The 22,732-nt window shown below is 38.2% G+C and overlaps 1 protein-coding gene and 1 long non-coding RNA gene across 13 annotated transcripts in view; both read right to left on the bottom strand.

Annotated features, from left to right (window-relative positions):
- Positions 1-22,732, bottom strand: part of BBX (BBX high mobility group box domain containing) — a 283,127-nt gene that overhangs the window by 27,522 nt on the left and 232,873 nt on the right. For all 12 annotated transcript variants that reach the window (XM_082393101.1, XM_082393098.1, XM_082393096.1 and 9 more), the window contains 3 exons: positions 10,465-11,473; positions 9,299-9,437; positions 5,963-6,111 (listed from right to left, as the gene is read on the bottom strand). In XM_082393101.1, coding sequence (XP_082249227.1) covers positions 5,963-6,111; positions 9,299-9,437; positions 10,465-11,473 — 1,297 coding nt within the window. The remainder of the gene's footprint in view (positions 1-5,962; positions 6,112-9,298; positions 9,438-10,464; positions 11,474-22,732) is intronic.
- Positions 1-22,732, bottom strand: part of LOC309629289 — a 177,226-nt gene that overhangs the window by 45,491 nt on the left and 109,003 nt on the right. The window lies entirely within an intron of this gene.

Genomic DNA, 22,732 nt, shown 5'->3' with positions numbered 1-22,732 from the left:
ATGACTGATTCTCAACAATACTGTTGCATGCACAAATAAATAAAGCTCTTAAAACACTGATGGCATCAATAAAGAGCTCAAGAAATGACAGTTTTTGCTATTATTACTGATAACATAAAGGTGTACGAGTGTTTTTTGATGACTACACCAAGTCATCCTTCTAAATAACCAATAGCAAATACTTTTGAAATGGGTGGTGGTGATCTGAAATGGAAACAGAAAACACTTATTTGTTTTTTTTTTGGGGTGGGGGGGAGTGAGCAAAAAGGGAAAGAAAATAAATTTAACAAATACAAAGAAAATATATCATGTATACAATCTACACTAATATTATAGGTATTCTCTATAGTCCATTTGCAATTACTCATATGTATTTTATACAGTCCAGGAAACTGCAGGCCAGTGCACATGAATGACAGATACATGGGTAATCACAGAAAACAGAAGAAGAAGAAAGCAGAAAAACAATTCTGAGACTTCTCAGGACCATAAGGATCCTAGTGATTTACCCATAGGAAAATAATTTAATAATAATAAGCTATTGCCTCACAGGGAGAATGATTTCTGTGTTCATCACTGTGTATGAGAACAATGGGATAAGGAAGTGGTTCACAGAAGCAAACTGATTTGATGTATGGAATGGGTTAAGAAAGAAGAATAGAATACATATTTTCAGACCAAACCATACTCAGACAAATCTAAAAAGTATAATTTAAAGACAAAACTAAATATAGAGCTTGCCAATTTTAACATAAAAAAAGAACATCCAGGGTGGTTTAGTACATAGAAGAGCTCCTGTAAACTTATATTTTTAAACCTCCTTGCTGCTAGCCATCCCCAAACTATAACTACAAAACAAATCTAAGCAAATGACAAGTTCAGATAAAAAAGAAAGTGACAAACTTGAAGGAGTAATAGATAAGATATGATGGTATTCACTGAAAAGCAGTAATTTTAGAGTCAAGAAGTGAACAATTTGATTCCTGCCCACCAGGATGGTACATATGTTTGATATTTTGTTCAAGGAAAATAAAGTCAAAGTTTGTAATAAATAGCACATATACTACTATTTTTTCCTTAGTTAATTATTCTATTAACACAGAAATGTCCATGGAGGGAAAAGAAGGTAGGAAGTCAAAAGCAGAGAAAAGAGTTTTAGAAGGAATCATTCAGAAAGCAAAGAACTGGCAACTGTCTTTCACTAAAGCCACCATCTCACGTTTCCATGCCATCTCATCTCCTCATCTTCCTACCAAATTTCTTGACTGTTTGTATCAGCTTCCACTTCCTTATGACAAAATCACCTGTTGCTGGCATATAAACTGGCTTAGGACTCCACTTACATTTTTGGGCTGGATGACCTGTGTTTTGAAGGTATCAATCTCTTTTGCACCCCAACTTCACAGCTGGGTAGAAAATAGCAGAGACAAACCACAATCTGAGAGGGTAAGAGGGGTGCCATAGAGACATTAACAATAACTTTTCCAAAACATTAATGTTGTTCATGGTTTGCTGAAAAATGGACATGTTTTGGCTGAGAAGTGTAGTGACATAGGAGCCATTTCAGTATTAGCATGGTATGAAAACTTTTCAAGGTCAGCAAGTAAGGTGAATTAAGTGAACCTTGCTCTGGAGAACTATTATAGGAAACAAGTGTTCGGCATAACTAGAATGGTGGTGGCTTAATGCCCAGTTTCTATAGTTTCATGTTTTTAAGCTATAAAAAGGGAAGAAGGTTTATTCTAAGACTAGGCTGTCATTTCTGTAATGAACACATAAGTAATGAATGACCAGTGAAACAACAAATTCCTATAATAATTTATAGCAGAGCTTCCCTGGTGGCGCAGTGGTTAAGAATCTGCCTGCCAATGCAGAGGACACGGGTTTGAGCCCTGGTCCGGGAAGATTCCACATGCCGGGGAGCAACTAAGCCCGTGCACCACAACTACTGAGCCTGTGCTCTAGAGCCCATGCCCCGCAACAAGAGAAGCCACCGCAATGAGAAGCCCGTGCACCGCAACGAAGAGTAGCCCCTGTTCACTGCAACTAGAGAAAGCCCACGCGCAGCAACAAAGACCCAATGCAGTCAAAAATAAATAAATAAAATAAATAAATTTATTTTAAAAAATAATTTATACCAAAGTGCTGCCCAGCTGCTGGGCATATGAATCTGTGGACTGGAGTAAGTTCAAGTAAACCAGCCACAATCAAGTTAGGATTCACTGAGGGGAAGGGGCCACCTTAGTGCGCTAGACATACATGCCTTGTTTAAAAAAAAAACCTCAGGATTATACTAGGTATACCTTTTATACATGCAAATGTGCTGTCACCATGTTCAAGAAAATGTCTGGTGGCAGTGAAGACTCTCAAACAGTTACAGGGTGAAAAACAGAGTTCTGCCCAACCTGGAAGCTATCACTTCCTGATAGGAAAGGATGGCCTGGCTTTCATCACATTTCAGCTCTTAAGCACAGACAGTATCCTCAGGTTGGCTCAATCCCAAACAGGGGTTTCTGTCCTCAATCTTTAATTTTGTAAACCTGCTTCTTTTATTCCACTGTGATTTTTAAAAATCTCAAATCCTTAACCATTCGAAATTTCAATCTTGCAGTGTAAGTGTGAATCGGAAAAAAAATGAGAAAGACCAAGAGTATGTTTGCTAATGGGCTAAAAAACACTGTGAAAAGATAAAGAGATAAGGGAGGAGAAATTAAGTCAAGGGTCAAGCTCAGGCATAATTTAAACACTCTAAATTGAACTCAATTAACTTTTTCTCTATGACCCTACTTTGCTTGAAAATTACTATTTTACAGAGCACTCCAACTTCTGAAACTTTTGTAAAAAGTGCTTCATACATTAAGAGTAAATAAACACTTAAAATAATGTGTCAAAACAAACCTCTTAAGAAGTTACAATTAAATTTAGATTTATAATTCAAAGCTTTCATTTGAATATATATAAGTAACTGTGGGAGAGAAACCAGAAAACACTATAGGAATGGGCTGCTTCAGCTGACCTGCACTGTGAGTTAGATGGATTATAATTTTCTGGATAATTTGTTCTTAGAAGCAAAGGGAAATTCTATTCCTAAATCATCTATATACTAAGCCTACTATAATGTAGTCTGAGCCTCGTTGGAGGAAGGTGACAATTATTTTCATCCCTTTTTATTGTAAAGTTTGACAAGCCCTATTACATAGACATAAGGGACAGGGCAGAGATAGTGGAGGGGACGATGGAAAAGGGGAAGACTACTTAGAAATAAAGATATAAATAAGAAGACCACTGGAAAAACAGAATTGTAAGCCCAAGCAGGTGCTATGATTTTGAGATATGTAACTATATAAATGCATACATAATCATTTTCCTCTAGAAATTACACTTCATAAAAATTCTATACATATAACCTGGAGGAGCTAAAAAAGTACCTAGTATAAGGCAGGGAAAAAATGTAACAAGTGTTGAATAACAAATATAGGAGAAAATAAAATACAGACAAATGGCAAACTGTTGGAGAAAAAATGTGGTTTCCTATGAACACTCGCTCCTTTACTAAAGAACTAATGATCTCACTCACAATGTTTGCTTTGAACGATTCATTATGTAAAGATGCAAAGGGTCTAGACTAACAAAACAATCTCCTCTATCCTCTAAAGATCAGGCAATTACAGCACAGCTGGTATGATAATTTCATTAATAACTTGTAGGATAGTACACTGGCGCTGCTAATGCCAAATTACAATCAGTCACAAATACTATTTCTTTAGTTTGCTAAATACAGAATATATTATTTAATTTCTGCTTTATTTTAATAGCATTTTGCTCCACAAGTCGGAATGCAGAGCAAAATCTAAAGCCTTGACAGACCTCCTACCTATGTAATTACTGATATACTGTATAAGAACCAGGGACTTTGTGGCTTGAGAGCCATAATGGAAGAGTTAAGGTGATACTGTATAAAGTATAATCCAAAACTCCAAAAGGCTATTTCATAGCAAAAGAAATACTGTTAATCTCAGCTGGGAGAGGAAAAACATATAACAGACAACCAAGACCCAAGAGAAGGTCTCATGAAAATACATCCTAACTTCAGGGTTTTATAGCTTTACAAAGATAAATCTATTGTTACTGTCCCTGAAAGATAATTCGGCCAACTTCAGAGCTCTAAAATGAATGTCTCCCAACTGCAAGGAGCGGAGAAAGAGAATACATCCTGCACAGCAATCAGTTAAGTTCCATTTTATTAGCTTGTCAGGTATTTATCAGCAACTTTAAATCCAAGAATTATGGGGCTGACGATACCTGGCATCTTTGGGCTCATGGACTACTTTACCTATTCCTAAATATCTCTAGGGCACAAGGACTGTCATTTCATTTGGCAATCTATTACAGTGCTCAGCTACCTACCTTTCAACAAGCTGCTTTATTTCTTTCCTACCTATCTTGGGAGATCTCAGAACAACCCTATTTTATTTTCCCAGATGAGCAAACTTGGTGATGCAACGTTTCTTTTTTAGTTCTTTATTCACTAGACTTGTTTTTATTAACCACAGCGGAAAACCAAGCTAATTCTAAAATCACTTTTACATTCTTCCCTGCCTTTAATCATGAAGGGAGAATTTTTTTCAACCTTTCAGAGTCATCCTGAGATACAGGTCTCCTCAGTTGTTTCAATTCCAGTGTACAATGGGGGTTTTAGGTCTTGAGGGAAAAAGGTTTAGGTTTCTTCAGACATAATTTTTCCTAGATATATACCTTATATACTTCCCCAAATCCATGAAATTATATATCCTCATTAACACTTATCTTTGATCATTATCCATGATTGCTAGATTTTGGCAAGATTTATGTAAAGATATATGTCATCATCTATCCATCTATCCAACTAAAATACACACACACAAAAGAATTAATCTGATTTGCCATAAAGCAAGCAACAGGTAGCCTCTTTTACAGGGTAATTATGAGAAATCTACCAAATCCTGCTCAGAATTCGATCCTGGAAACAAAAAAACCTTGGCCACACTAGTTCTTCATCTCTCCATTCACTACCCTTATAGGAGAGCTACCAAATGAAGTCTTTCACATCTGTATGGAAAACTAGAGGTATACTTGCCCATCAACCTTTAGACCTAAAGTAAAATCAGAAGACGAGTTTCTCACTGGGAGCAATACTGTCGTTTAGGGTAGGACAATTCTTCATTGTGCTTGAATGTCCTGAGTGGGTTCAGATGTTTAGAACCCCAGCCCCTGCCCCACAAACGTAACGGTGGTCCCAGGTGTTGAGACCACTGGAAAGGCACCTCCCACTCTTTAAAACCCCTCTAGGAACTATAGTGCTGCCCCTAATGAGTGCTGAGATCCACCCAAGTCACACTGATAACTTAAAAAGCTTCCCTGATATACACAGAGTAGAATCTGATATTCTTGAAAACACAGCAGTTTTCTAAATTTAACGAAACCAGTAAAAATTATATTGCCGGAGCATTACAGGGAGTTTTATTTTCATTTGATTCATACTGCCAGTAAAGAATAGAGTCTCCCTATTAGGTGAATGGAAGGATTTCACTGCCCCAGAGTCCAACCTGTTGCAGACAGACAGGGAACAGAAGACTTAGGCTCAGCCAGCAGTTTCTGCTCAAGAGAAGCTCAACATTCCCCATCTGAATTCTGGAGAGCAGGAGGTCGAAGACCATGTATAACACTTTCAAAAGAGCTACACGCTTATGGGCAAATGTATAGGCTGAGATGCCAAAGGACAAAGGCTGAAGAGACTTAGGAAGGAAAGAAGAGAGAGAGAAGTAAGGCAGGAACCAAGATAATCTTGGAAAGCAACCTGAAATTCCAACTCGCTGCTTCAACTGTAAACCCAATTACATTATCTAAAGGGAGCTGCAGACGCTGAGAAGAGGCTTCAGTTAGATTCTGACCACACTGCAGGAAAGTATAGCACACATCTAACCTTTGCTGGTTTTAGTCGGTTCTGAGGACATATTTCCAGTCTTCTTCTTTTTTCTTGGGACAGGTACACATTTCCGGTCAAATGTAACAGGACTATACTGAGGGAGGCTGTTGAATTTCTTTTCAAATTCTTCATCCAGCTTTGCTGAGCTAATAAAAGAGGGGAGGGGATAGAATCAATCAGCACATGATGTAAATATTTAAACAGAAAATGATCTAAGATATATTTTAAGATATTCCATTTGAAAATGGGGTCCCTAAGGATTAGGGCATTATTAATAAATTCTGTGCAAGGACAAAAAACATCTTTCCAGAAATGCTTGAGATTTACCAACACAATTTTCTTCATAAACTCACACAACAGATTGTTACCTTAGAAAAGTAGAAACATTATATAAAAATAGCAGAATATTTTTAAAGTGGAGAATTTGCTGTTCTTTCCATTGGCATGGGAATTTTTCATTAAGTTCAATACAAAGCATATTCCATCCAGACAAGTTTCTCATTCTAAAGATTCTCGTGTGTGTGTGTGTGTGTGTGTGTGTGTGTGTGTGTGTGTGTGTATGCAAGCTTACTGATAGTATGGTATATTGGTAATTTTGCAAGCTTAATTTAAAAAAATTATTGACTAGTACATGATTAAAATATACACACACAAAGAAAATGCAAACAAATATTCTGAATATTAGAAAAGAATTCTGGGCAGTTGACCAGGATGAGGACAAGATACTCAATGAGAAAAGTAAAGCCAGTTTTCAAAGAACACAACTGGCAGAGAGGCAACATTGCTTTAACGCAAACCACAAATGACTTCATAAATGCCACCAGCAAGCCACCAGCAAAGTTGGGAAATCCTTGGGCTGCTTTTGACTGTCTCTAAGTCCCCCTCACAGCAATGGCAGTATGCCTGCTGGATCCTAGGCTAGCTGCTGGCTTTCATTTATAGTGAGACTTATTAGCTAAGATGCAACCCAAACAGATGGGAGAAGCTGCAGGAGAACTGCTGTGCTTGGTAGATGGAAAATGGAAAGCGTACTGAGAAGAGAGCAGCTTTGAGTACCAACTTAACAAGAAGTTAACGTGTTAGGCTGCTACCTGAGGGATGTCCTTGAGGTGTGTCCACTTAAGACTATTCTCAGTTTTGGAGAAATGTACAGGAATTGGGAGCAGAGATAAGACAGTCAGATGACCATCAGAATGGCTAACTGAAAAAGGCCACTACTAAGTTCTAACAAAGCAGTGAAGGGTGGTGGGTGGGAGTGATGTTCCTCCCTTAATAAAACTGTCTTTTCTCATTTCAGTTAATAAATATTTATACTAATGGAAAATCAGATACTATCCGATACTAATCAGATGCTGTCAGAAAGCTATCTATAAGTCGTAAATTTTTCAGATACTCTGGATAACCAAAAGAAACATACGAAAATGCAAGCTGTAACTCCTTAGGTCCCTTCTTTTTTCAACAAGAATAATTACCTATGTTTTTCGTGGAGAAGTCTATAAAAGTAGAACTGCCAATACTGAGTGAATTTTCCTTGGCTATAGTTAACTAAACAGGTAGCACATTTTCTGCGATAAAAAGGTTTAAAATGCTCATTTAGAAATCTCAGAGAAGACTGACAGGATCTGGCATTTTTCACTGCTCATGAACTATGTTGGCATGTTCCAAACAAAGCAAACCCAAACAGTCTGATTCTGATAGGCCAATATTTAAAGAAGGGAGAGGAGGAAAGATCAGAGTTTTATCACTGATTTAGCCTGTAGAAAACCACACTCCCAGTTAAATACATGTGGCTTCCTTAGAAATGATTAAAACAAACAAAAACACCCCACACTCCAATCTCTTTTCAGGAACAGATTTTCAAAAGATTGTTTCACTTTTCTTGTTCCTCAAAGAAGACTGGTAAAAATCTCTCTCTCACAGCTTCAGCAGTTTCGAATGGAAGCACCAGAGAACTTTCTGCTGGGAAGCCTTCATGCCTGCTTAAGTCCCCTGGCCTTCATACTGTTTGCAACAAGACCTGCTTATTTCTCAGTATGTAGACCCACAGGGCACTGGTAGTTCCAGGAGATATAGAGCACTGGTCCTGATGCTCGATTGTCACTTTTTAAGAAAATCGTGCAAATACTTTTGTATTTGACAAGGACAAATGTCAGGATTTTCATGTCATTCTTTAAGCATAATGTCAGCAAAACTAATTTGAACTACTTTGGACTTTTAAAAAAATTAGAAACAAAATATATAAAATTATAAATATATCACCTCGATATAAATAATATTGAGGAATCATCATCACGAGAAATAATTTCCACCCTCCCACAGTATGATGAGGGCCTTAAGATTAACGAGACCTTAAAGCACCGTAATGTCCAGCTGAAAAAGTACACTATCCCACAAAGAGAAATGCAAATATTTATGGATAAACCAAATATAATACTCCCAAATGCATAAAATTTGCATGCCTCTAACATACTTATGAAAAAATATGGAAAATATATTAAAATGTACTTATTTCTAGTCAATGTATTCTTTTCAAATTGGGCTAATGAGAAATCTCAAAGGATTTTTAAAGCAGTACAACTGAATATACAGATGATTTCTTCACCAATATAAAGTACTGAATCTCCTAACTAACAAAATGCTTTCTGTTAAGATTGGTATTAGGAGTCTGTTTTATATAATAAAAAATGAAATAATTCTTAATGATTTTATCTTGATGTATGCTCCTTCTTGATACTGCATTTTAATACATAATTAATTGCTGAATATTCTCTGTATCTTCTCTGTATCAAGAGAATACTTAATCTAATATTTTAATCTCAGAGCATTTGTTTACACAAAACAAAGTCAGAGGTAGAAACATAATTTTATCTACATTTTCAGCTGTCATTATTTTATAAACATGTACATAACCTTCAGAAATATTAAATGAAGTACATACAGTAAGTAAAATTAGCCAAGTATAAACATACTTATATAATATCCATCATAAACTTCAGATGAGAAATGCATCCTGGAGATGCATTGTAAATGTGAAAACATATACAATGTAACGCCACTAATACAAGGTGGACCTCCATTCAAACACAGGCCTAAGTCTAAAATCTACACATTTTGTACTATACTTAAAACATGAATGACACTATCACTCACAACCATGCTAACAGCAGGAATCATGCGATACACTTGATTTGTATTCCTTCATGTGCTTACTAAGACGGCAGGAAGCGCTGACTGGATACTCAAAGAACAAGCAGTTGGTGATTTGTTTACCTTGAAGATACCACCACATTTGGGGTCTGTGCTGTGTGTCTGACTGTGCTCACAGACACTTACCCAAGGAGAGAGTCTTCCTTTGGCTTTGTCTTCTTGAACTTCTTGCTTCCACTGGTCCCACTCTGGTTAAATGTCCAGCTTTCTTCATTCCAACACCCTTCGTGATCAGAGGAGTTTCCTTTTCCTGAGCTTCGTTTCCCTAAGGAAATTCAAAAGAAAGAGTGTGCTTGGTATATTGGGATGGAAGGGAAATCATCTTAGTTGCTTCACAAGTGACCTCTTGACTCCTTAGGTATCATTTGCATGATGCCATTTGTAACTATTTCAGATTCCTCAGAGTGATTCCTGATGGACCACCTTTAATAACAGAACATGCAACAACGTAACTTACAGACTCTGAGATCCACAGTCTCATCATAACAGGTGCTACGTGACTCATGAGACAGACTAACTATCAATACTACTAGCTTTTCCATTAGATAATCAGCCTGAGGTGTGGGAGCCCTTTTCTGGTATGCACTATTAATTCTAATTTCCCCAAGACTTACTGGAATGACATCCCTGGAGAACTATGTACTCTCAAGGATCTTCATTCAGGACTTGTTAGACCTATTTTCACACATCTCTATAGTTGGAATTTAGCTTGGCAACAGGTAGTCCCCTAGCCAGGTACTATTATTTTAAAATAGATGAATTTATATGAAACACTCTATGGAATAAAGGTATATATATTAGCTGGTTTCTGGATACTGCTATGTTTTAAAGAGCTCTTCACTTCAACTACAGTTTTGATTACCTAGTCGGGAGGGTTAGATAAGTTATTTGCTTCTAGAGTCTACAGGTCAAGATTCTGCCAAACATATCTGCTTGTTTCAGAAAATTATTTCCATCAATTTTAAAAACCAGACTTAAGAGCTCTACACATGCAATACTGATCCTTCAAAACAAAAAGCCAGCCAACACCAGTAAAAAAAAAGGTTGGAGTAACTTTGAACACTTATATTCTGAGAACTATGTGCAAAGTGAGTAGCAACTCTCCTTAATGGTGCTAAAAACATATAGGTAAAATGACAAATGTATATAATCTATAAACCGTAAAGAATTGTACAAATGTAAAATATTATTTTGATACTATACTGTTCTTTATTGTGGTTCTTTTCAATACGTCTAAAGGAGAAATTCTGCTAGGTTTCCATGTTCTTTTCAGATTTAGAGAAGTCACTCACCTCTGTCAACATTAGCTCGCAGAGAGGTGAGCATACCCTCGGACACCAGGGTTTTATAAAGAGCACCTTTGCAAGACCTCTCGGATTTCCGGGAGCCACAAGTCTCTATTTTTCTGTGACAGTCACTGTCCTCAGGCTTGGCCTGTCCCGATAGGCTGGGTGGTAATGCATCCTCCGTAGGGGTCAATGGTTCTGCTTTTATACCCTCTGGCACCTCACCAGAAATGTTCTTGCTGGCAGAAATACTGATAAAATCTTGAGGTCTTGACTCTTTGGTGGTGTCTGAGGATTTCTCCTTTGACATCTTCTTCTCTCTTGATTTCACTTTCTTCTTTGGTGGCTTGGCATCCAAAATGCTTCCCTTGCCACTTGAGGATGTGCGGACCTTCTTGCGAGGGGTTTCTCCAAGCTTCTCGATGCCCCAGTCTCCCTTTGCAACAGCTTCTATGGTGTACATGACACTCTCGATATCAGATTCTGAGGACTGCCTCTTTTTGCAAGTCTTCTTGGGTGTGGATTTATCATTTCCATGTCGATCCATTTTGTTTTTCTTCTTTTTCTTTTTTAGCTTTTCTGGTTTGCTTAATGCTGTGGGATCCTCAATGATCATAATTCCATGAGGATGGCACATGTGATCCTTTCTGCTGGGAACATCGCTTATTATTATCTTGCTACTGGCAGAGTAAGAAAAATCAGGGAAGTGACTACATTTTTGATCTTCCTCTAATTCTTCCTTTTTAATTTCTTTGGGAGCTTCCATTTTTATACCCATTATATCATCCATTCGCAGCTCCTCAAAATTTCTTAATTCCTTAGAATCTCTTACATTTTCCTTAGCTGATTTTTCAAATTCTGCTTCTTTCTGTAACCTGGCTTCATCTATTTTCTCCATTTTTATTTCTCTTTCTTCCTTTCCCTTCTCCAATTCTTTAATTCTTCCGCCATCTGATTCTTTTGCCTTTATTAGCTTTGATTCTTCCATTTTCACTCCCTCTGATGCCAGGCACATCTAAACAGTTAAACATGAAAGAACAACCAAAATACATTATTCTATACTTGAAACTAGCTTAAACTTTCTAATTACACCCTTTAAAAAATAATCAAAACAAACTTCAAACTTTACAAGTCCACTTCTGCCAAACTAACTTAAATTATTCAAATTAATAAAAGGCTTTGTAATATATTCATTCAACTCTAGATGAGCATATACTCAAATTCTCACTTTCCAGCTTTTCATGAAGCTTTCCTCTGAAAACAAGATTTGGTAAAAGAAGGATGGGATCTAGAGTTGAAAGACCTGAGTTTGAGTCTTAATTTTGCTACTTGCTAACTCTGCACCTAGAATGAGTCATTTCAGTCCTCATTCCTCTGTTGTCTTTGTAAAATAAAAATGATGATAATAGTTGTCTCAGAGGATCCTGTGAGGTCTAAGGGAGATGATGCACATATGGCAGTACTTAGTAAATCATCCCAAAACTCTATTCAGAGATTTACCTTTTCTTTTTTCTTGGGGAAATGAGAGAAATAGCAACAATTTCTATCTACCTGCTTAAAATTAGAAATGATAAGATGATTCATTAAAGAACTACAGAAGGTTTTGGTTAATGAACAAAACATTATAGGTCCACAGATGCCAACAGATAACCTGAAAGATCACAAAAGCTCTGAAAAATAAGTGGGGGGTGGTTGGTTTTTTTTTAAACCCATTTGATGGCAAACTTGATCTGATCCAAACTTACCGGGCTGCAAATTCTGACCAGAACTATTATTTGACTTAATGTGACTATTCATGTTTTTGCTCTTAAATCTCCATGAATTTGAATATATATTAGGGGAATTAGTGGCATACTGTAAGATACACACACTGTATCATTTTCCCTAAAATCTGAAAAACTTTGAGCACCAAAACACATCTGGGAGCAATTCGGTTTAAGTTTTTAAACTCCCCAAATTTCACATATAGGACATTAAAGGAGAAACTCGCCATCTTCCTCTCCAGCAACTATGTACCTTGAAACTGCAATCTAAAAGCTATTTTCTAAAAGAGGAAATTACAGCTCATTGTAAAATTCATTTTCAATACCTGGCTTTTCATTCATAAACACTCCCCGTAAGGCTCCCCGGTGCTAGGCTCAGTGGGGGACACTAAAGGTGCAAAGATCAATAAGGTCTGTCCCATGATTCCTGACAGCTTCCACCCCAGCCCCCCAGCCCCTCGGAGGGATTCATCACGAGTCACTACAAGGCTGATGGAGCCAACGGCAGCACAGGAATTCTTAACCATTACTCATTTTATCTACTCTGCACTGTCAATTTAGAGGAAAAAAGACTATTAGGGCTTGCTGAACCCCTCAAATCAAGTACATGAGTAGGAAACTGATCTGTTTTAAAAGAAAAATCACCATTTTATGGAATGGCAAGTTGTCAGAGATTGTTAACAGATATAAAATTCATTTTTTAAATGGATAATACATTGAATTAAACATCAGATACTATTTTACCTCATTTTTTCCCTTAGTACTTTCAGTACATCTCAAATCCTTCCGTGAGAATTATGTTATGATTAGTAAGTCTCGGAAGAAGCTGGAGAAGGGGCGGGAGGAGGCAGACAGTGCAAGGTTTTTTTTAAAAAAATGAACATGAGACGAGTACCCAGCCCTTCAGGATCATTCACAGGGAAGATGTGTAATATCATGAATTCACAACAGAGCTGTCTTTTTCAGGAAAACTTTTAGACCTCAGCAAGTAGTTATGAAGGCTGAGAACTTCCCTTTATTAAACCTAACCAGAAAAAAGATCAAAGCAAAATGTTAAATTAATTCTGAAACACTGGGATACATTTCATCTTCCCTGCATGCTTTATTCTCAGGGGAGATTTGCTGTTTTTGTATCAATTTTGGAATAATTTTTATTTTCCTTTCTCAATTATCCTAGTCCTTCATGAATCTAACTGTCCCAGGTGGGGAGAGAGACTATGCTAGAAGAAGGCTAGAAAGGCATCCTCAAGGTAAATTTTATAGTTTTCAACCACTATCGCTCTGGTGGCCTTTAATAAGTCACTTCAGGGACCTTTGCCACACAGGCACTGATTTTGCCAATGGTTTGCATTTGCACAGGTTCATCTTAGCAAACCCAATAACACTTTGCAAACTCTATTCTCAGCTTCAATATATTTCAAAACAATTCTCCTCATCACCCCTGATAGGATTCTACAGCTAGGAATGAAATGGAACAAATGCAGACATTCACTCTGGGGACATATTCTGGGAAACAGCATAATATTTCTTGGAAAGGTAATTACCCCGAGCACTAGTCGTGCTTTACTTCCTTGTTTCAGGCTCTTAAAGTTTTTTCATAAATAGAGCATGTTAATTCTAAATTATAAGAAAAACAATTACATGGCTGGAAGTTAAACTATAAAAATAAAACAAATAATTACAAATCACAAATCTCACTAACCAAACCCCCAAACAAACACAAATCAAACTCTCAGAGTTGGGTGTCACTCTAGACTTACCTAATTATCTAATGTTATCTAATTTAACATTCTTCCTAATGTAGAAATTCATTACATACAATTCATTCATTACATTATAGAAATTCATATTATAAAATTCCTGAGAGTTATCCAACTTTTTGCACAAAGACAGTGACCATATTAGAGGGCAATGCTGTTTGAAATTTTTAAAATATTGAGCAAAAATCTATAAATCCTATCAGTCCTGGTTGTTCCCTGAAGCCACTTAAATTAATCCACTCCTTCTCTCATGTGACAGGCTTTTAAATCCTAGAAGATAGACTTTATGTTCCCGTGAGTCTCTTCCCCTGGAATAACTGCTCATTATATGTAAAGGCTTCCCAACCTTTCAAAAGTTGGGTCCCTCTTATCCAGATGCAGTATGGTTGCCCTGAAGTGAGAATGGACTTTATTGAAATAAGCTGGGTTTCTGTGCAAGCACCATACTTGCTTGCCTAAGGCCACACAGTGAGCTAGGCAGGTAGCTTATACCTGAACCCACATGAGGATATAAAGGCTGAGAGATCGTAACAGTACCTTCTCCGCTGGGTTGTTGCCAGGCAAAAGTAAACAAATGTGTGCAAATAAAACTCATAAATGACATAAAGCTTATAAGGGCTGGAAAACAATGATGTTTCAATTTAGCAGTATCTTAGATTAAGTTCCTAGCCTTCCTGTAATACTCTAGATGAAAAGTGGAACTATTTGTCAGTTGATAAGGACACTAATCTTCTAATGAGAACCAAAGATGAACTTGCCCCACTGTTTTTATTTTTAATTCATTTTTACTGGAGTATAGTTGCTTTACAATGTTGTGTTAGTTTATGCTGTACAGTAAAGTGAATCAGCTATACATATACATATATCCTCTCTTTTTTGGATTCCTTCCCATTGAAGTCACCCCAGAGCATTGGGTAGAGTTCCCGGTGCTATACAGTAGGTTCTCATTAGTTACCTATTTTATACACAGTAGTGTATATTTGTCAATCCCAATCTCCCAATTCATCCCACCTCCCCTCCTCCTTGGTATCCATACATTTGTTCTCTATGTCTGGGTCTCTATTCCTGCTTTGCAAATAAGATCATCTATACCATTTTTCTAGATTCCACATATATGCGTTAATATATGATATCCCACCTGTTTTTAAAAAACAGGTCAAAACTTCTGGCTTGTATTGGGCTTGTGGTCAATTAAAATCCTGGATTACCCACATACTATGCTGGGAAGCTTGGTCTCTCCCATTCTGTATCTTTATACTTTTTGTAACTAGATGCAAGAGTTTCCATTTTTCCTTACAAAGTATATCTTTTCAAAATTTGAGTTAAATTACCTTCCAGCTTTGTGTTATAGACACATTTGATAAAGTTGCTTTTTACATCTTCGTCTAAATCTGTGGTAATAAAGTTGAGTAGGTCATGGCCAAGGACAGAGCCTTCTGGCAAACCTCTAGAGCCCTTTCATCAGGTTGATTTGAACATTAATAAGCTCCAGCAATCTAAGAACGTTTAATAATCGAGTCTAAACTCCCCCCATTTTGTTTACAAGGACATCATAAGATTGTCCGTCAGAAGTTTTGCTGAAATCTGGATACAGTATGCCATTAGCATTCTCTTAGCCTATTTTATAAGCATACAAAATAAAAAATGAGGATGGCTTGTGCACCAGTCAGGGTGTAACGACGCAAACAGAAACAACTTAAAGCTTATCTAGCCAAGGGAATTTAATGCAGGGAATAAATTAATTACACAGGTCACGAAGAACTGGGATACCGAAACAGCAGGTCGTGAGGTAACCCAGGGATTAGCAACAGCAGGAAGGCACAGTAGGGACAAATGGGGGAAGGAGTGTTACGAAGCCCAGGGGCTAGGTCCCTGGTGGAAGATGGACCTGTGGTGGGCCAATCTGGAGGGAGCTGGATACATGGACGAGATGATGCCTTTGCTTACTCCCACCCCCCCTCACCCCTTCCCTACACATCCCAGCCTCTCTCTTCCTCCCATCCCCTAATCTTCTGCCAGTGTCTCCCACTGGCTGAACCCAGCTAGAAATCAGGGGACACAGGAACCCAGGAAAGGCAGTCTGCAGCCACCTGGGATATAAGCCAGCATACAGGGTACAGAGATTCTGGGGAAGCACATTAGACAATAACTTTGGGGGGTGGGGGGAGACTTCAATAATTCCCAGTTTTCATCTTCTTTTCTATGAGTTCAAACATGATTAAAAATAATTTTCAAAAGTTTCTAGGAATTAATAGTCTGTATTTTCACATGACATAAACAGAGCCCAGGAACAGCTATGGATGTAGTAACTCTTAGAAGATGCCATCACTCTGAGATGTGAACAAATTTTATATTGAGAGGCAGTTCCAAAAGGCAGGGGTTCTAGAGAGATTGTCTATGACAACACACTGACTCTGCCACCAATTAAGCTCCTTTTCTCTAAACCGTTCTGTGCCTGTTTCTCAATCTACAGAATGTGGATGTTAACATAGTACTTGCCTTAGGAATACTGTGAGGTTCAATGAATTGCACATGTATAGTACTTAAAATAGTGTCTAGCACAGAGCAAGAATAATGTATTGTGACAACCATCCCCTTGGGGCTTAATGTCATGTAGGATAAATGCTGGCTATTATTAGTAGTAGTAATATTCGTACTGTGTCATTAACAGGACATCATAGCCCTGGTAGACTAACTGCTTTGCTCCAGTTTTTCATTCTAGGGTTGAATGATTCTATATCCGCGGGGAAAACCATATACAACAAAATCAGATTCAGAAAGATCTTAAATCAATTATCTTTCAAGAAGCAACTCTTATTAAAGATATAATCAAGCTCAGTTCTACTTTTGGGTACAAGCATTATCTACTCACATCTACTTTGGGGTCCATATATCAACACTTTAGTGGGACCTAGGAAAGCACACACAAACTACATTATGTACATATACATGGAGTGCACATAGAGAAGCACACAGTGGACACAAAAGAACATAAATCAGTGTGAACTCAAGTGAATAAAACTGCACTGTGGGAAGCACAGAATTAATGTCTGCTATTAATTAGCCAACTTGCCCTTAGTAGAGAGAGGGCTGGTTGTTAATCAGGCCTTGAAACAGAACATGCCTTAGTAAATGACAATTTATTCTTCTGTTATTATCTTAAATTGAACAATAACCTTCTTTAAAAGTGAGAACAGAAAATCAGCTGCAGGACACCTTCTGGATGGAATTCCCAAGGCTGTATTCAAAGAAGTTAAAATGTTAATGTTTTCAATCAAATGCTGGGCATAAATATTTGATATATATCGTCTATTCCCTCAGGAACTACTCTATTTTTAACAACTGTAACTTCCGGGGGCGGGGGCACAAAATGTATCCTGTTCACCTTTGTATTCTCCTCCAAGAATATCCTAGTAAAAAAAATGAAGGCATTCAACAGATAATTGTGTTGAATTGAACGGTTCATTAATTCCGAGGTAAATGATGAATCTAAAATGCATTCTGATTAATACCAGGAAAGAGTTAACAAGTCTATAAAAAACAATTCTAATTATGACCATGCTGCTGTTTGGCCTAGACCAGTGATCACACTGTCCTTAGTTATGGTTCCCAGGAGGACCAGTGAAAACTAATCACCAATATTTTAACTTTACCTCTGACAACCGAAACTGCACTGAAGTTTCTTACTGTTTCTCGTAGTCAGAGTGGCCTGATAGTGATGTGCTAGAAGAAATGTAACTCATTCCCAAAAGAAAAACAAAAATCATTATGTTGAAACCCAGATCCTTTGGATGTACACGTGGGACAGACATATAAAAGACTATCCTCTTCAAAATGACTGCAAAGGAAAAAAAAATCAGTAAAGATGCTGAAGGGATGAGATAAAATGGAGGGATTATTTTTCACGTCCCTGAGTTCAGGGAGGCTGTCATTTTCAGTTCAGGTATGACCACACCTTAGGTTCAGGGTTTGTTATTGGGTAGTGGCTTTAAACACACAATAAATCTGTGCTGCACAAAGCTTTTATCTCTTTAAAGACATTTAAAAATGTATTCCTTTCTACAAATGTTAAGATATTGATTCATTTCTTTAATGTGTCCTGCTTTAAAAGACTGAGTGAAATGGCCAGTGAAAAATAATTAATCGTGCACTAGATGACAAGTAATACCACAGAAGAAGATGCCCTTAACTGGTACAAAGAAATGGGTAAGTAGTTCCAAAATGTACCATATTATTTCACTCTTGATTATATTTTGTCTTTGTCTGTTATAAAGGAGCCAGCTAGATTAAGGCAGTATGCAAACAGACCCACTGACATTAATCAAGAAGTTTCCATTTCTAAATTTCTGCTTTTTAGTACAAAACAAATGTTTTGCAGCCAAGGTGTGTTTACAATCATTTTGTACTGGCTTATTATCTGCCAAAACAGTGTAGACATAACCCTAGGATGGCATTTCGTGGTGTTTTTCCAAGATGTGCATGTCTCCCATAATTAAATAGAACCAGAATGTTTTTGCCATAAAAATATACTGGCTGATGGTTTCAGAGAATAAAGAATAGCATCACTGCTAAGATAATTCAATTTTCTTTATTATAAAAGATAACTGGTCACAGAACAGTGGTCTAAGTGTCTCTCAGCACTAAAATCTGTGCATATTAAGTAGCTTACTGTTTGGTTTGCTGAAACAATTAGGCCAGGTGAAATGGTGGTTTAAATGTTTATTCACTATTTCTTCAGAAACTATACCATTTCTGAAGAAGACACTAGATGGAGTGGGGATGGCCTTTGCTCCAAAAGGCCATTTACTGAAGTCTCCCCAAAAGGTGTTAAAGGAAGTCATTAGGTGCATTCCTATATTTCAGTTCCTACAAAAGGAAGTTGGAGCAATTGGAAATAAAACGAAAAGTTTTAGAATAGGAGTTTTCTAAAAATGACTTGCAACTCAGCACAAAAAGGAAAGAAACACACCACTTTCAAACAAAAGGTCCCCTCTAATATATCGTTAAGTGTTAGAATTCAATTTTATGGTAAGAGTGCAGGTGAAGCTGAGAACTTGGGAATTACATGTTGAGGTTCTAGGCTTCAGGGGGTTACAGTAGGGTGAAAGGATAATGCACATCAATGATATGAGGACACAACAGAACACTTGACTGGAGTCATACCTCAATCAAATACCACCTATAATTGGTAGTGGGGGGGTGGGATTTCCTACTTTTTTCAGTATAGTATAGAATTTCTGTAATTTTAACATAACATCTTTTCTTAAAGTGAGCCATAATTTTCCATAAGATTTAATTTTTATAGATACTAGAATAAATTCATCTTTACCTACCCATTTGACTTTAATTATAAGGGTTTTTTGCAAATTAGAACGCAAGAAAAACTAGGGTGTTGAGGTCTCTGAAAATGTCTTCATCCTTTTTTTAATAAACAGGGTTAATGACAACTTTTCCAATTCCCTTGGACCCACCATATCTACAATCTTGCTTTTTATATATATGAAGAGTATGTCTAGAGAGATCTAGCATTCTCTTTCTTCAACTTCACCGTAACAGATTATCAGTTTCACAAATTGAGATAAAGAAGAAAAGTACAACACAGACAAATCCAGCAATCCTGGGGTGACTGTTTTTTCCCTTTCTTTCTTCTGTGCTCAGAGGAACATGGGTTTCTGCTTCCCAAACTCAACTGTTTACCTAGCTGGCAGTCCCCTCGTGTTGACTCTTTCAGTATTGGATTTCTTCAATTATCTCTTCCCCCTCTTTCACCTCTGCTTTTCTACTTGTGGGGCCCCCTCTCGGTTCACAAACATCCAGGTTTCCTGAAGTTGGGCTCCAAGACCAGGGTAAACTTCTGGAAGCCGTTCTTTTCCCACACTCAGGTTCAGAGCTGGAGTTGTCTCGGACTCCCCTTTGCTTTACCTCTCACATTGACTCGATCACCAAATCCACCTGGATCCCCTGCAGCCTCCCATGCCCACCGCCAGCTCCCCAGATGCTGGTTCTTGTCTTCCCACACCCAGACGTCCACAGAGGCTTTCCGCTCTGTTCTACACAGCTGCCAAGTGAGTCTCTCCAAGCGCTGCTCTCACCACGGCACACCCCTGCTCCAAATTTTCAACCGCCCTTCGTTATTTTCAAGTACAAATTTCTCTGCTTTTACACTAAACACCCTCCCAATTCTGACTTGCAGCTACACTCTACCTTCACCTTCCATATATCTCCTAGCACAGCCCTCCCCTCTGCCCAGCTGGTCTACTTGTCATCTACCTATTTCATGTTTGCCTGCCTTTATCTCTTTGCTCTATCTCCCCCATCTCTCCACTGAATTATGCATAAATCACAGTCTCTACTGTGTTTGGATGGTTAGGTATAAAGGGGTGTGGACAAGTGTAAATGGTTGTTGGCAATGACTCTTGGACTCAGAGTCGGGGCTCAGTAGGGAAAGGAGAGGATGGTGACATTTGTACAGCAAACACCTCTCTAAGGGGGCAGCCATTTATCAGCTCTGACCAATTGTTCTCATGCAGAAAGGCTGGTCCAGTGTCTCCAGACCCTCTACATTTTCAAGAGAGGTCAGAGTACGCATTTATTTGAAATCTATAATTTTAAAATATTAGCCACTAATTCAAATGTAAAATATGATGCAGGTCAACAAATTGTGGGCCAAAGAAAGCATCTCTTAACAAAACTGGATGTGGCCCAAAGGACGCTAGTTTCAACCTCTGTTCCTCAACAACCCCTTCATCAAGGACCATCTTTCTTCATGCTCTCTCCCCTGTGCTGGGCTCCCCAGAGCACGCCAGTTGATATTAATTTCTCTGTTTCCTGGTTTTACACGTTCACTTTGGTATCACTCAAGTTGAACTTCCTCATTTCATTGCATGCTTTCCTGTGAAACCACTTGCACCATTAATTTATTTCTTATCCCTTAACTTTTTATATTTTATCTCTTTGCAACTGGAGAATAAGTTCCTGGAGAACAGGAGGCATACACTGTAATTTCCTACAGTCCTCACCGTATCTTCCAAAGTGTATTCACAAACAGGCACTTACTTATTTAAGGGTGTAGGATGTATCTTGGCAGTTTCAAAAGTAGAATCACTTTTAAAAAAGGAAATATCAGCTCCATTTCTTTGACAGCAGTCTTGAACAATCTGTCATCTTATTCAGCCATACACATATGTGTAGGAGTAGGCTGTCTTCCACAGAGACTTCTATAACATGCAAACTCCTATAACAAGTAACTTGCACAGTCTTTTATATTCATCTAAAACAAGGTGACAGAATAGCACAGTGCCGAAGAGCCCCGGCTCTGGAGAGACTGGGTTTCTACGGAGGCTCTAACATTTCCTGTCCACATGACCTCAGGCAAGTCACAAAACCTCTCTGTCCTTTTGTTTCTTACTGTGGAAAAGAGGAATGATAATAGTACTTACCTCAAAGGACAGGTGTGAGAATTCAGTGAGTACATATGAAGTACCTAGAAAAGTGCCTAGCACACAGTAGATAATAAATGTCGGTCAGGGCTTCCCTGGTGGTGCAGTGGTTGAGAATCTGCCTGCCAATGCAGGGGACATGGGTTCGAGCCCTGGTCTGGGAAGATCCCACATGCCGCGGAGCAACTAGGCCCGTAAGCCACAAGCCACAATTACTGAGCCTGCGCGTCTGGAGCCTGTGCTCCGCAACAAGAGAGGCTGCGATAGTGAGAGGCCTGCGCACCGCGACAAGGAGTGGCCCCCACTTGCCGCAACTAGAGAAAGCCCTCGCACAGAAACGAAGATCCAACACAGCCATAAATAAATAAATAAATAAATAAATAAATAAATAAACCCAAAGTTTAAAAAAAAAAAAACCTTAAAAATAAATAAATAAATGTCGGTCATTATTATCTTACGTTAGATAATAAAACTTACTTGCAGATAAAAAAATTAGAAGTAAAACAAAGAGTAATATTTTTAGGCTTATGCTCCAGCCTCTCATGGCACTCCAAACACCAAAACTGGATCTCAAGGTAAGGTCTTCCTAAACCACTGATCTCAGAAGAAGGCTCACAGGTTATCTCAATGTACATCCATATGCAGGTAGCTCGAACAACCTCGCTGTTCACAGCACGGAGTAGGCCCTCAGAAACTACTGTTTGTTAGAATAAATGAATAAACTGCACCACTTGTTGTACTAGGCAATATTAGTAACAGATATCTTTAAGTGTAGAATTTTCTTTACTAAAATGTACGGATAAAGATGTTTCTGTGTGCTCTCCAACTATAGCAGTTATAATACACAATGATCTCCAGGAGGATGCTTTGCTATTCTTTATGTGACCTGACCTAATTAATTTCAAAAGGAAAGGAAACACAATACATTATAGCACCTGTGCCAATGAACTGATTAACTGAACAGTATGAACCTCATGGAGGTTCAAACATAAAGGACTGTATTTTTTACAATTCCCTGACCTCAGCAGCACAATGCCAAATCTCCCTTCCTAGCTGGAGTAGATTCCTGAAAAATACCTGGAATAGATTCCAGAATTTTCAGGTCACTTTCAGCTATTAAAAATCCACCCAATTTAGGGCTTCCCTGGTGGCGCAGTGGTTGAGACTGTGCCTGCCAATGCAGAGGACACAGGTTCGAGCACTGGTCTGGGAGGATCCCACATGCCGCGGAGCAACTGGGCCCGTGAGCCACAGCTGCTGAGCCTGCGCGTCTGGAGCCTGTGCTCCGCAACGGGGGAGGCCGCGACAGTGA

This window comes from Balaenoptera borealis (genome assembly GCF_965194805.1).
Source record: "Balaenoptera borealis genome assembly, chromosome: 5".
NCBI classification, from domain to species: Eukaryota; Metazoa; Chordata; class Mammalia; order Artiodactyla; family Balaenopteridae; genus Balaenoptera; species Balaenoptera borealis.
Note: the sequence above shows the minus strand (reverse complement) of the source record. Positions and strands in the feature narration are given on the sequence as shown.